General features: G+C 36.3%; 1 protein-coding gene across 7 annotated transcripts in view; it reads left to right on the top strand.

Annotated features, from left to right (window-relative positions):
• Nucleotides 1-16,042, top strand: part of mcf2l2 (MCF.2 cell line derived transforming sequence-like 2) — a 399,475-nt gene that overhangs the window by 108,644 nt on the left and 274,789 nt on the right. For all 7 annotated transcript variants that reach the window (XM_028794595.2, XM_051923916.1, XM_051923915.1 and 4 more), the window contains exons 3-4: nt 1,048-1,162; nt 14,192-14,282. In XM_028794595.2, the coding sequence (XP_028650428.2) occupies nt 1,048-1,162; nt 14,192-14,282 (206 nt within the window). The remainder of the gene's footprint in view (nt 1-1,047; nt 1,163-14,191; nt 14,283-16,042) is intronic.

Genomic DNA, 16,042 nt, shown 5'->3' with positions numbered 1-16,042 from the left:
ACCATTAAGTGTTTCTCCATAGGGAGAAAGATGTAAACTCTGGTTTGGAGCCAAGACAAGTCTAGATAATCTTATATAAAAGGATGTTCATTAACATAAAAGAGCAAAATACACAAAAGGCTTTAGTGAGCAAAACTGAAGACAATCCAGGTAAACATAATCTCTAAAAAACACAATCCAAAGAGTATCCTATGTCAAAAATTAAACAAAATCATAAAACACAAAGAATACAGTATTTACAATTTACCAAACACTGGTACACATTCAAAATTAACCACCCCAGACTTCAATTTCCAGCAGCCTTTATAGGGCTGGGGGCGGTCCCTTAACTACGATGGACAGATGACCTCAAGCTGTTGTGGACCCACCCGCAAAACAGAAGCAAAGTGATCGAACGTATTCCCACACACAGAAACTTAATCAACAATAAATAAAACTGACATGAAATACATGACTAGAAATATAGTAAACATACCTAATAATATTTTCAAAAACAGTAGAAAACAATGAATGATAAGGAAAAGAACACAAAGAATAATAAAAAAAAAAACTTTAAACCTAAGTCAGGGAAGTAACCCTGGATCGACTATAACATTGGGTTTATTTTTCAGTAAACATTAGCATTACAAGGTGATCATAGACTTTGTTTCAGAGACTGCTGAGCAACACTTACATTTTATAACATTAAACCTAGATATAACACACCATTCAAAAACTAAGTAAATTGAGAATACAAGATGTGAGACAGCTCTATTTTTACATAATGACACAATTGTATCGGTGAGCAACCAATCAACTTTCTGTGGAAAGTATTAAAGAGTCTAGTTTTTGGTCACACAGAACATAAACTGCTTCTCTGGTTAATCTTTGCATCTAAGTGTACAATATAGGTGTACCTGTGACGTTTATCAAGATACCACGACAATGAGAAAAAGGTTTAAAAAGTTTATTTTATAATGTTAATCCCAGTAAACATTGTGTCCTATTATTATAAATAATCCCAATGTTAGTTTGAACATTAATTTAAATAATTTTATTTCACAACAGGTGGAAGGGGCCAGGATGGAGCTCCAATCATAACTTTTCCAGAATTCTCTGGCTTTGGCGACCTCCCTGATGAAGACTTTTTAAATGTCATAACGTACCTAACTAGTGTACCCAGGTAAGACAAAAAATTCTTACTGCAGTATCACAGGGATCTGAACTGGCAACCATGAAATGATTCTAACGTAATATACTATTCTTATTGTTCTTAGTATGTTCAAACAGAACTTGACTCACAATATGAACCTGTGATGGATAATCAAACAAGCACAAACCTAAAACAAAAGAAACATTATTGTTTGTCTAGGCATAACCCTGCCTCTCTAGCAGGTGGTGTGTTGCACTTTTTTTACCCCAAAACACTTGAATTCTTTTTTATTTTAACCTCACTTACTCAAAACAATCCTGGACACACTGCTCAAACTTTACCCCACTTTCTCTCCCAACTTATTACTTACAGGAGTCTTATTTGTCATGATTTTGGTACCTTGAATTTTTCTTATGTGATTATTTATTCATTTATTTATTGACTCAGCAATAAGCATCACAATTTTTTACTCCTTATTCACAGATGCCACAATTTCATTTACTGTCTTCATGACAACCTGCAGTCATCTTGCAATGACTATACAACATGGTGACACTGTACTAGGTTCATCTTAGTATTAGGATAACCAAGAAATCCTGTTACCCATGTGTTTTATTTATTACTTTAACTTTTTCACCTGTGTTTTGTTTAATTTAGAATACAGATTTTTGTGTCCTGTTTTGGTTTGTTATCTTATAGTTTTCATCTTCTAGTTTTGAACTTTACTTTGACTACTTATTTGTCTAACTCTTTAACTCCTTATCACTCTCCCTTATGTCCTTTTAAAGACAAGCGTGCCTTTTTCCTCATCCAGGTACAACATTTGTAAGTTAATCCAGTCTTATGATTAATGTTTTTTTTACTTCTCTATTATTGTCCTTGGCATACCACACCTTTTTTATTTCAAATATTCTTATTATGAAGTGACCTTTATACTTTGCTACCTCTGAAGTGCCCTATTCACAGCTCTGAATGTTCCTTTAGGCTTTTTATTAGTAGGAGATAAGTTTTAAGTGTCTATGGGTGTGAAAAATACAGGAGCTACTTGATTATCACAAATATTTACCTTTTTCTAGTTTTGTGGGAGGGATATTCTATGCACTTGGCATGGTGGCTGTGTAGTTAATGCTGATAATTATGTCTAGAAATCTCAGTCATGAAACAATCAAAGAAACCAATCTTACAAAAAAAATTGCCATTAAAGCAAATCATGGTTTATGTTAAAAGGCACAATTATACTTATTGAGAACAAAGCAGAGCAAACCATTCAGCTCCTCTGTGCCATTCTATTGTTATGTAGCCAATTTTGATGTTTCTTTTTTTTTTTAAATATTTTTATTTTATTAATTTTCATTGTAATCATTCCATACAAACAGATCAATTTATAACCCAACAAATTTGAAAACAAATCAAACCCCACCCCTGAGAAGGAGAGCTTAGCTAAAGGAAAATTTCTTTAAGCTTTTTAATAAGGCAACATTAGACAAAAGAAGGGGAGAAGTAAATATCTATATAAATAAGAGATGGAGAAGGGAGTTAAATGCAATAATAGTTATTTCTCTTATTCTAAAATAATATTGATTAAATCCTGCCATGTTTTGAAAAAATTTTGTACAGATCCTCTAACTGAAAATTTGATTTTTTCCAATTTCAAATAATATAAAACATCGGTTTCCCACTGACTTATAAGAGGAGAATTAGGATTCTTCCAATTTAACAAAATAAGTCTGCGTGCCAAGAGTGTAGTGAATGCAATCACCGTTTGCTTGTCCTTCTCCAATTCCAGTCCATCTGGAAGGACACCAAACACAGCTGTTAGTGGGTTAGGAGGGATTGTGATACCAAGGCTGTCTGAGAGGCACTTAAAAATTTTTGTCCAAAATGATGTTAGTTTAGTGCAGGCCCAAAACATGTGACCCAGTGAGGCAGGAGCTTGGTTGCAGCGCTCACAGGTTGGATCCTGCCCTGGAAACATTTTGGACAGTTTTAAGCGAGACAGATGGGCTCGATATATAATTTTGATGTTTCATCTAGTCATGATGGTGACAGAATGTTTGCTTCATCTGCCACACAACGCAACTTGTTCTAGAATCTTACTACTCTGGTTTTCTTATCTTAAAGATACTTGTGAGATTACACACACAACCTTTCTAGTGTGAACTATTCCTAAGGCATTTTAGAAATTCCAAGCTATAGTACAATTGTTTCCATGTACTTTTTAACAGTTGGATCACACACAGTTTAGATGACTTGCTCAGGGCTGTATACAGAGGTGCATTTATCAGTGCATACTCCCAGCTTTGCCGTAATACAGTCCAGTACGCTTGCCACTAGGCAACAACACTGCTTGTCTTTCCATTACGTAAGTGTTCAGGTGTATGCTGTATTGTTTGTCTGAAAAGAAAGAGTTGTTTTTACATATTGGGCATTCCCCCTGTTCCATATATGTGAATGTGTTTGTGTGTCCACCTTAGCTATACAAGAAAATAAATATTTTATTGATACATCTCATTTAAGGTAGTTTTCGAAGTTGATCTGTTAGCAATGAAGAAATAACATTCAGCCAATCTGCTATTTAAAAATTCATGTAGGTCATAGCTACATTTTATGTAAAGGAGGTAGAGTATGGTGTTACAGTGATAAGCGCTGAAGCATTGTGGATTCTAGTCTCAGTCTGTGTGCTGTTTGCACATTCTCCCCATGTCTGTAGAAGTTTTTTTTTTTTTTAAGAATACTTTGGTTTTACTCCAACCTTCTCAAATATGTGTTGGTTAGTTTAGCTAGCAGTTCTATATTGGCCTCATGTAAGGTCTGGGGGTGTGCATAGATGGGCCCTATAATGATATAGTACCCTATCCAGAACTGGTCCATGCCTTGTGCCTCATACTGCAAGGATATGCTGTGGTCCTGTATGACCTTGAATTGGATTACATGGATTTGAGAAAGTCATGGTGTGGCGTATTCTGTATGAAGTTGTGAACGTGCAGGTTTTGAGAAGCTGAATCCATTTTCTGAGTCTGCTTCCTCACAGAGTTTTGAGGACTCGGAGTTTATCCTGTCAGCATCGGGTGCATGGAAGGAAATAACCCTTATTGGGATACCTACCCATTATAGAGTACACTCAATTATAGTCCCCAATTACCATAATATGTGCATTTTTACAACTTGGAGAAAAACAAGTGTGACCAAGGCAAAAAGGCAAAACCCACACAGACAAGGAATTTGCAAATTCCAAAAAACAATGGTCATCCTTGGAGTAAAAAGCTTGTCTGTTGAGTTATGAGGTACAAATGTCAATCACTGCTTTACTGTGCCACTCACTGAAAGGTAATGGGCTCTTTTACTTGGACAACATCATGTCAATAAAGCTGGACAGCACGGTAGCATAGTGTTTAGTACTTCTTCACAGTTTCTTTACAGATTCATCGGTCCAAATCTGGCATCAGGTTGCTGTCTGCCTTTGGTTGGCATGGTCTCTCAGTGTCTTTGGATTTCCATCTCAAAGACATGATTGTCAATTTGACTGGCAATTCCGAACTGGTTTGATGGAATGTGTAACATTCAGGGTTATCTAGGGTTGGTTACTGACTTGTGTGCATTGCTGCCAGTACTGGCTCCAGCATCTCACGATTCCAGTGGAGGAAACATAAAAACTGAATTGAGTTCCTTGTGGAATTTAGATTATTTGAGATGTACAGGATTACCAGAATCTATAGATGGTTTTATTTCACCCAAGAATTGCAAATTAAAAAGCCTTTAAAGAAATTTTAACATGTAAAATCAAGTAAATATCAGTGTAGGTAATGTTTTCTTTACATAGCTAACTAATCTAAGCTTTTTCAAAATCTATAAACTAGCTTCCATGGCACTAAACACATAATGTCATTATTTTTCCACATTAAAATGATCTTACTTTTCTCAACTTTTCTCAATTGTATTTGCTGAAAGTCTGCAGTTATGTTATGCAAATCCTTGCTGTATCCCATTCCGTATCTCATCTCATTCCTTACAATGTACATTTTGGACAGTTGGCTAGAGATAAATTGTCCCTTAACTTTCTGTTAAATGCCAAAATGAGGTGCTTTTGAAATTCTGAACAAATAATCTCTTAATTTTCACTCCTTAAAATTGGTTCTGTGAGATCAAACAGTCTAAATAATCCTGTGTGGAGTGTGCATGTTCCCCTTGTGCCCCTGTGTAGTCTTGTATTCTTGCTTTCCTTTCACAGTCAGTGTGTGCGTGCATGTAAGTGATCCCTGCAATAGGCAGACACCATGTCTAGAGCTTGATCTTGCCTTATGCCCAACAGCACAGTCTCCCAGTTTCCTTCAATTCAATGGCTAACATGTTTTTGCAAAATGGCACAGTGTTTCTTTGAATTTTTCAGTTTTCCCTTTTTCCATTACACCTCTAGCATTTGTTGCTAAGAAAGAACCTCTTAGTGGCTTTTATAATGAGTTGAATATCCCAAGAAGTATTGTGCAGTTAAAACAATGGACTTGAACATTAAATGTGAGAAAAAACAAAGATGGACTGTGCACACTACTGTAATTGTTCGAAACAACAGCAGCAGCATTAATTTGTATAGTATGTAAAAATTTCGAACATATTGTACTGCTGAACAAAGAAAACTTTGCAAATGAGAGATTCCCAGAACTAAGGTGTTTCCTTATATCTAATGAAAAGAACCCTACCAGGACAGGTGATCCTTCATAGACACAGGCCGAGCACACTAGACTGGATAGGAAATGGAATGGATGGTTAGTGTTACCTCCATGTTTATAAAAATACACCTTAGGGAGTCATAATCAACAAGAACTTTCCAACTGCTGAAGAATGATCTTTCAATTCAGAGTGATTTATAATCCAATTACATAGAGTGAACCTGGGATAATAGCTACAAAATCAGAATGAAATCCACTACTGACATTGTTCAGTTCCACTTTCCACTTGTTCTTGCTGAAACAAGGATGGATTGTCAATTTATTTATTTCTTTTTGGTAGCTGTAATAGTATCTAGTTTCTAGTTGAAAGATTATTCATAAGCGTCCTCTTGGTGGGACCTAAACAGGACTTATTGGATGAACACTTCACATGTAAAAACACTTTAAGATAGGTACCAACCGGTGTAGGGCCCTATATGGGGTGCAGTTTGAAAATTTCAAAAAATAGAGAGCCGCTAGACTGCTGAAAAAAGCAGTGTTGGCTAATCAAAGAGAGGCAGGGTTCTTCTCTAAGGAAGTTAGTTATATCCATCTTGTAAGCACAAGTGGAGTAATAAGAAGTCCACTTCTTCTTTCATTTATCATAACATCATGTGTAAGTGTGGCCCATGGTGATAACAGGTTAAACGGGTCTGACCACATTTCCATATACACAGCAACAGTGTCCAGCACCCTCTGGGAAGTTACCAGATACCTTCAGATAATTTGTGATGTGTCATTCATTGCTCCTTGCTCTTCTTTCCAGATTTCTAGAGGGCAATGTTACATTTGCTTAATTACTCAAACGAGAGAGTCACCCTGAAGTAACATTCTTTTAGCTGTGCTAGATGCCATTTTCTGTTCTTCTTCACTAATATTTGACTGGTAGTCACCTTTCAGGCTTCAGAAGTAGCTTTATTTACCATAATATGAATGTACACTCCAGCACTGAAAGCAGCAATGAAAACAGAAATCCCAAGCTGTCTGGGAATGGAGGGGTTAAACTTGGATGTTAAGTATTGTATAAAGCCGCACTGCATGATAATTTCCATACCCAGTGCATAAATCAAATATATTCAGCTGAATTTTTTGTTTAATTTGGATGACATTTTATCCACATCATGATATGACTTATTAATTCAAAGGGCACACACTGTATTACTTTTCTGAGATACAGTATTTAACATATCTATGAGTTCATTGCCTTAAACGATTAACATTTTCACCTTAATAAAAGATAATACACATTCAGCTGAAAAACATCCAGCTCAGACACATCGAAGTAAAGCACAACAATTCACAAATTGTCTGCCCTTTAAAATGGTGCAAGATCATGTGCTAGAAATTAACTGACCACATGTACTGGTCAACTGTGCTAACACATGTCTCAAACAAAATAAATATCTGTACTTGATTTTTCCTAAGGACTCTTGACAGCAACACAAGACAGGGAATAATCTCGGTAGCATGAGGTGCAAGGTATGAAGCACCCCTGGAAAGGATGCCAGTCCACTTTCAAAAACTCCACAAATAATGCTGCTTATGCAATATCTTTCTTTCTCGTGACCAGTTGCCTGATATTTTTAGCCTGTTTTCACTTGTGGGGCTCTTTTTTGCTGTCTTAAAACTGTGATGAAAGCTTAAGTTTGCTTATTGTTTTTACAATAAACATTACTCACTTCCTATTTATGATCTCATAGAAACACAGGAATTAAAGGTGCAATATAGGATTGAATATAAAAATAGAAGGGGAAAGTGCAAATTTAGAGCACCCCATCTGTATTCATGGACTTTGTATATTCTATCTATATTCATGTTTTGTATATTCTATGTACTACACAAAAAGTACATAGAATATACAAAACAGTTCTTTGCTGTGGATATTCCTACAGAATAACAGGAGCACTTCCTATTCTTGGTTTTTATCCAAGACACTCACCAGCCCAGACACTCAGACTCCTCGCTAGGTCTCCAATTAGAACCTCCACAGACTCCACGAGGATCACATCATTGTCGGCAAAGTCATGATCAGTGAATCTTTCGTCGCCCACATCCTTCACCCACAACCACTGGACCCCATGACCCTACCCAATGTTGTCCATGCACTGAACAGAGAAGGAGCAAGAACATACCCCTGATGAATCCCAGGATTAACTGGAAAAAACACAGAGCTTAAGCCACCAAATAGTATGTTTTTCCTTGCCTCCATTTCACTGAGCAGGACTTCCATTTCACATTCACTGAAACTCTTCTTTTTTACACGTTCTTTTGCCATTGTCTATTGACAAAACATGAACAGAAGGGACTATTTATATTGATTTGCATATTCAAATAATTCTGAGAGGATTTGGGGTGGGACTTTAGGCGTGTGCATGTGCATTAAATTTCACGCAGATTGGGATTTACTGTATAAAGGGAAAGTGTTTAGAACTTTGCTTACGTACAGTTTTAGGTATCTGAATTTTTTTGTGCATTTGCAAATTTCTAGTTTTTCTTGGAAAACGAGAAAAGAAAATAAAAGTTTGCAATAGTATACAGCACTGTATTTAACTCAATTATATTTTATATTGTATTGAAGAAGCCTGTTTAAAAAAGAAATAGAAGAATAAAAGCCTTATTTGAATGATTGACTGTGTCAGGTGTAGTTGTGTCTGTATATTGCATGTGACGAGTAAGACATGATTCTTAAAAATCATTGTTTTGTCATTTTAGATCTTTCCAAACAAGGGAACACATCAAAATTGTGTTTTCCTCTTGTAGTGAAAGGCATGAGAAATTAGTTTTTTGCAATTGAGTCTTTTCTTTATTTTCACAAAATTCAAACAGTAACTGAATTCATAACATAACCTTAAATAACATGGCCATTGTAACATCACACAGTGCACTACTCAAAGTCTGCATGCAAAAAGCAAAACGTGGTGATATAAAAATCATACTTCACAACTGCAACACTGATTTTTACTCATTATGGTAAAAATAAAATAAACAAATTAAAATCAAAAACAATTACTTGCTTTTGATTTTCAAGAATGAGCAAAAAACAATCATTATTTCACAAGTGGGCCATAGTAGTGTTATTCGTGTCAATTGAAACTCACTTGAATGGCAGCACCTGGTAACACTTCCAGGTGTTGAATGGTCAGAATAGTCCTAACATTGTGAAAATGTTTTTTATGAACAGAATTGTTACATGAAGGAATGTTCAACACATAAAATATTGGATATAATTCTGGGGATAAATCTGGCCAGACAAGATTGGTAAAATCACACAAGCATTTGTGAAATGTCAGACATGTGTGGATGATTATTGACCTTTAAGAAAATGACACTAAAGGTGTGTGTCATCAAAACTTGCATGAAGGGTGGGAGCAAATGCATTTCTAGGATTTGCCAATATCAGGGTCTTATCCCCTCTGCTTTTTTCATGTATGTCTTACTCAGATATAAAATCAAAATGTCCCTTTTGGCTTTCACAATCATCTTACTAATATATAAAACTGAAGATAAGGGCCCCCTTGGGGTTTTATACATTGATCAGGGGCTAAATCTTTACATATAATATGCTACCGTGGCTGATCGTTTGTCTGTCCAGGATTTTAAATAACCTGTAGCTCACAATCTGTTTGACTTATTGACTTGAAATTTGGTACACATACAGTATACTACATGACGTCTACTATCCACTTTTGGGATGATGATTGACCTCCAAGGTTATTCCTCTTTTAATTTTTATTTATTTTATTGTAGAATCAACTCTCGGCAGCGCCAGCAGGGCAGCCATGCGGCGCATGCGTACATGCGTCATTCTCATCCCTACCACCTTCGCTGTCACTTCCCCTACCTCTTCATATCTTAAATCATTCTTGAGGCAGATTGAAGACTTAAGTGCCAGCTTAAGTGAAAAGTTAAACAAAACATACTAAGTAATTGCAACACAAACACTGACTTAATCAGTTTTAACGCAAAAAGATGTCGACAAAAGAAGAGAAGAAGCGGGCCGCTAGAGTGGAGAAAAGAAAAGCTGCTCAGGAAGTAGCAAGCACATCAACCTCTGAGCAAATGAAAACTATGAATGCTCAAGGCAAACGTGCAGTGCGCCGTTACTGGTCATATATAATGGACAAAAAGCTTAGGGGCTTACTGTTATTAGTATAGCAAATGATTAAGAAAAATATCAGGGCTGGGCATGATAGGTCAGGGGCTTGAGCCTCTGAAGCCCCCTCTCCAAATTCTCCATCACCAAGCAGCACTGTTGACCTGCTATTCTAAGTATGGCACCCCACACCATAACTCCTGCTGTCTATGTGGAATGCATTGAAGAACGTTGGTCAAATTGTACTATCAATAGAAAGAAGTGGGACTCAAATGAAATGATACCAGCATGTAGAAATGTAGATCATTATATCCTGTCCTAGTCAACAATGGCAAACAGTATAACAAAAGCATTTTTAATGAATGCCGTGAATGGAGTTCATTTATGTGTTAGAGTAGACAATAGGAACAGTGTTACATTTCTATAGGTATTAGACTGAGATAACCATTGAAGCTCTAGAAAGTTGATTCAGTTCATCAATTTCCTTACCTGGATTACTGGGCATGAATCGAGACAACCATTGAAGCTGTTACATAACTGCTACACCACAAAATGTAGCATTCCTCTTTACTGGGTGTGTGATCATTGGCCTATGATTGTTATGGTCTCCGTATGCCAAAATATGTTCGGCTGAGCAGCTGACCTCATGACTACCAGTGTTTCAGCTCCTATCAGTTTAGCTGTTTGCAAGTCTGATGAACATAGGCACTTTCCCAACACAGAAACTTTTTTAGGAACAAAGGTCTTTTTAGACCCCTCTTTTTGTGGTTCCTGGTAGGTAGTTCCTGGTACATTTTTTAACTCCTACTCCAGAGTATGTACTTTTCATGCAACCAGAAACTGGGTGGTGCAATGAAATGTGCTGACAAGAACACAGATATTATTCTTGTATCAAAACATGTTTTTAAATCTGAATTTCATTACAGAATTAATGAATGTCCATTTAATGAATAACATTAACATTTTACCTTTTTTTGTTTACATTTTATTTCTGCCTCATGATCTGCAATCTGTGCAATCAAATGTGAAAGCTGCATTCTCTTCTGCACTCTAGCTTTCCTTTAATTTTTAACCCTGTCTATTAATTCCTAAAGTCAATTCTCTGAAAATAGCAATACATTAATTTGCTATAACATACAGCCCAAGAATTAACAACACCTCGTTCCCATTATTGTGGTGGTATTGCTGCTTATTGAAATTATGTTAGCTGTTGCAACACACAAAATGGGTATGGGACCGCAAGTAGTAAGCGCCTGAATCATACAGGAACTCATTAGTTCTTCAGAACAAAGTTCCTGCAGTTGGAATGCACCCTATGTCATTGAGGTATTCATTCAAGTGTTTCATGATTACCATGATTATTTCTCTGCTTCATTATGGACATTTTAGGTGGGCCCAGTATCCAATGCACTATAAGCATAGCAGACATGCTAGCCCAGTTACTTTCACACCGTGTGAAGTTGATCTTCCATGCTGCTTTTCATGGGAATTGGGCAATTGCTTTTTTTGCACCTATTTTTATTTCTTTATTTATTGCTGTACATACAAAGTGTATGCCATTTTAGTACTGGTTAGAATCCTCTTCTTGTTTCAGAACAAGCTTGAATTGTTTCAGACATGGATTCAGCAAGGTGCTGAAGAAATTCTTTATGGATTTTGATGCAAGATGACTAGCATGACATAGTTAATGAAGAAATTCAGCTAAACATTAATGTTACAAGCTCTTTTATCTACTTCATCCCAAATGTGCAATATTGGATTGACAGCTAGAAAAGTGTAGGGCACTAGAATAAGTCAAAGTTATTGTAATTTCATGGAACCAGCCTGAGAATATGAATACTTTGCAACATGGACATTTCTTGCTGGAAGTGTCCACTTATAAAAGAGTTGTTTGGGCCAATAAAGGTAAACATATGGTCAGTAGCAGTGCTTAGGTATGCTGAGATGGACAACAAAAAATATCATAATGTGTTCCAAGAAAACAGTTTTTCATAATTACATTACTACCACCAGCCTAGATAGGGTGGATTCATTGATTCTTACTCTTTATACCAGGCTCTGAATGTTACAACAGAAATCAAGATTCATCAGCCTATGCAACATTTTTTCAATGTTCAGTTGTCCAGGTTTGGAGATCGAGTGCCTTCTGTAGCCTTTTCCTATTCTTTGTTGAAAGGAATGGAAACTTATGTGATCTTCTGGTACTGTTACCTATATACTCTGTTTGAAGATGCCCTTCTGCATTCCCTTTTATAAAGAGCTGCTTTTGATTATTTGTGTCTTTTCTGTTAGCCAGAATGAATCTGGTTATTTCTTCTGATCGCTGTCATTAACAAGGTGTGTTTGCCCACAGAAATGCTGCTCATTGGATGTTTTTTTATTAATTTCAACACACTCAGTACACTGTAGAAATTGTAATGATTGAAAATTTTCTGTGATTCTGAAATCACCATATCTGGCACTAGCAATCATAACATAGCCAGAGTCACTTGGATCATGTGTTGTTCCCATTCTAATGTTTGGATGAACAACAAGGAAGCCTCTTCAGCCTGTCTGCATTGTATACAGTATATATTGAGTTGTGGAAGCAATTGGTTTGTTTTTAGAAGCTGGGTATTTACAGTACATTAATGAGCAGGTGTATAAAATATGCAGTTATTGTGTATAAACATCACACACTCATGTAAACTCAACCACTTTCAGTATTTTATTATCTTACAGGATGTTTTATGAATATCTATGTAACTATACATGCATGGCTTGTGGTAACTTTCAGTAGAAGTGCAGATTAAAATAGGATAGATGGAAATTACAGTTTAGTTTTATTTTGCACACTAAAGCCAAATTACACTGCTACACCTTGTACAAAATATCTCACTTGTGTCAACTTGTATACACCCACTCAAGAGTAATCTGTATATGTCAGTTGCAAGTGCTAATTAGGCTAATTGGTAAGCTGCAATTTTATTTTATTTTTTTGCATTTTCATGTAAACTTTGCATGGAAACCAAATGAGATTGTAAAAAGGAAATGCTGATGGTCAATTACTGTTAAAAAAGGGGGTCCTTTTCTGGGTATATGATCGCGAGTCTTGATTTTTTAAATACATTATATTAGAAACTCATAAAATCAGTTCACTGTAACTTAAGAGCCATCTTTCCATTTTCAAACCCATTTCAGGGTCATTAGAGGTGGAGCCGATAAGGACCCAAAAATGGATGGGAAACCAGCTCATTGCTGTATAATCTCTCATTACAAGTAAAGAGTTTAATTTGTTTTTCTTTTTTTTGCTAGTTAACAGTACATGTGGTTTCCTAATTTAGTGCTTCATTAACAGCCATTCATCCAAATATTACCTAAACAAATGTATTCACTCGAAGGTTGGAGTTATGCACTGACATGACCACAGTCTCTTAAACAGAGACAGATTACGGACATTAACCTTAAAGATGAAAGAAACTGAAGTGCCTGGTGAATACCCATGCAGGGAAAGGGAGGACAATGACCAGTTGTGAACTCTAAGGGAGCTGCATTAACCATGGCACCACCCTGAGTTCTGTTTTTCTATAGCAATTATTTTTGTTTTTAAAAATTCCTGGATATGTAAAATAAGTTATACTAAGAAATATTTTCTGAGACATTACAGCATTTTTAGATATTTCATGTTTAGAACTTTTTGGGGAATAGCATGTGGTATTCTTATATTGTGAGAAGTAAACTGATTTTCACACTTACTATTGTCATGATATCATAATTTACACAGAGACAAAAAGAACTAATGAAATCGTAATGTAAGAAGCTAAAGTAGCTTTGGGAATGAAAACAGAGAAAAAAGCAATACTAATTAGTGTTAATATACCTCAAAAGAGGAAAATATACATTGGAACACATAACAAATACCATAATGGCTAGCCAGGAAAGCTAATTGGTTAAGGATCTCATTGACTGGCATGCTTTAGAGTTTGGTAAGAGACATACTGTAGATGCTACTGTTAGAAAATGGCCGTCTTCTTTGGCTGAAGCTCTATATGTAATCTATACCCCATGTCCACTCATTTCACATCGATGTTAATGTAATTTTTGTGAATGAAGTCTTCAGATTGGTACATTTTCAGTTTTATATTTGGCACAATGTAGAAAATTGTTTTTATTTATCAATGAGAAATACCCAGCCATTTTCCAACACTGTGTGCTGCACAACATGAACTATGTTTCTGCCATAACTGAACTTAAATATGTCTTTCTTTCTTGTTGTCTATTTAGTTTAGATGCTGCTAGCATTGGATTTATCATCATCATTGACAGACGACGTGACAAATGGAGCTCCATAAAGGCTTCTTTATCAAGAATTGCAGTATGTATACAGAAATCAGTTTGGCTGTCACAAGAGAAATACAGTGTTACACCGTTAGATATTTTAAATCCATTCCTGTTATTATAAATGGTTCATGTTTGAACAACCATATTTATACACTCTGCTTATATTTGCTCATAAATCTTCATGAACCATAATTTTATATGTTCAAACTATGATGGGTAATCCGCTTATAAAGCAGAAGTAATTTTAATTAAATACAAACAATTGATTGGCGTAGACAACTGAGCATAAGCATAAAATATCGATTTAGGTATGCTGTAATAAACTGAAAAAAATTGTAACAGAAAAGCTTTCAGACTGTTCTCAATATTTTTTTTTCAGAGACCCAACCAATCGATCTATCACTTAGTCTATTTCATGATGAACCCCATGTTAAAATGCTAATGTAATACAAAACATAACAAAAGCAACAGTTACAGTGGTGTGAAAAACTATTTGCCCCCTTCCTGATTTCTTATTCTTTTGCATGTTTGTCACACAAAATGTTTCTGATCATCAAACACATTTAACCATTAGTCAAATATAACACAAGTAAACACAAAATGCAGTTTGTAAATGGTGGTTTTTATTATTTAGGGAGAAAAAAAAATCCAAACCTACATGGCCCTGTGTGAAAAAGTAATTGCCCCCTGAACCTAATAACTGGTTGGGCCACCCTTAGCAGCAATAACTGCAATCAAGCGTTTGCGATAACTTGCAATGAGTCTTTTACAGCGCTCTGGAGGAATTTTGGCCCACTCATCTTTGCAAAATTGTTGTAATTCAGCTTTATTTGAGGGTTTTCTAACATGAACCGCCTTTTTAAGGTCATGCCATAGCATCTCAATTGGATTCAGGTCAGGACTTTGACTAGGCCACTCCAAAGTCTTCATTTTGTTTTTCTTCAGCCATTCAGAGGTGGATTTGCTGGTGTGTTTTGGGTCATTGTCCTGTTGCAGCACCCAAGATCGCTTCAGCTTGAGTTGACGAACAGATGGCCGGACATTCTCCTTCAGGATTTTTTGGTAGACAGTAGAATTCATGGTTCCATCTATCACAGCAAGCCTTCCAGGTCCTGAAGCAGCAAAGCAACCCCAGACCATCACACTACCACCACCATATTTTACTGTTGGTATGATGTTCTTTTTCTGAAATGCTGTGTTCCTTTTACGCCAGATGTAACGGGACATTTGCCTTCCAAAAAGTTCAACTTTTGACTCATCAGTCCACAAGGTATTTTCCCAAAAGTCTTGGCAATCATTGAGATGTTTCTTAGCAAAATTGAGACGAGCCCTAATATTCTTTTTGCTTAACAGTGGTTTGCGTCTTGGAAATCTGCCATGCAGGCCGTTTTTGCCCAGTCTCTTTCTTATGGTGGAGTCGTGAACACTGACCTTAATTGAGGCAAGTGAGGCCTGCAGTTCTTTAGACGTTGTCCTGGGGTCTTTTGTGACCTCTCGGATGAGTCGTCTCTGCGCTCTTGGGGTAATTTTGGTCGGCCGGCCACTCCTGGGAAGGTTCACCACTGTTCCATGTTTTTGCCATTTGTGGATAATGGCTCTCACTGTGGTTCGCTGGAGTCCCAAAGCTTTAGAAATGGCTTTATAACCTTTACCAGACTGATAGATCTCAATTACTTCTGTTCTCATTTGTTCCTGAATTTCTTTGGATCTTGGCATGATGTCTAGCTTTTGAGGTGCTTTTGGTCTACTTCTCTGTGTCAGGCAGCTCCTATTTAAGTGATTTCTTGATTGAAA

The sequence above is a fragment of the Erpetoichthys calabaricus genome, chromosome 2 (genome assembly GCF_900747795.2).
Source record: "Erpetoichthys calabaricus chromosome 2, fErpCal1.3, whole genome shotgun sequence".
NCBI lineage: Eukaryota > Metazoa > Chordata > Cladistia > Polypteriformes > Polypteridae > Erpetoichthys > Erpetoichthys calabaricus.
This window is presented reverse-complemented; position numbering and strand designations above follow the sequence as displayed.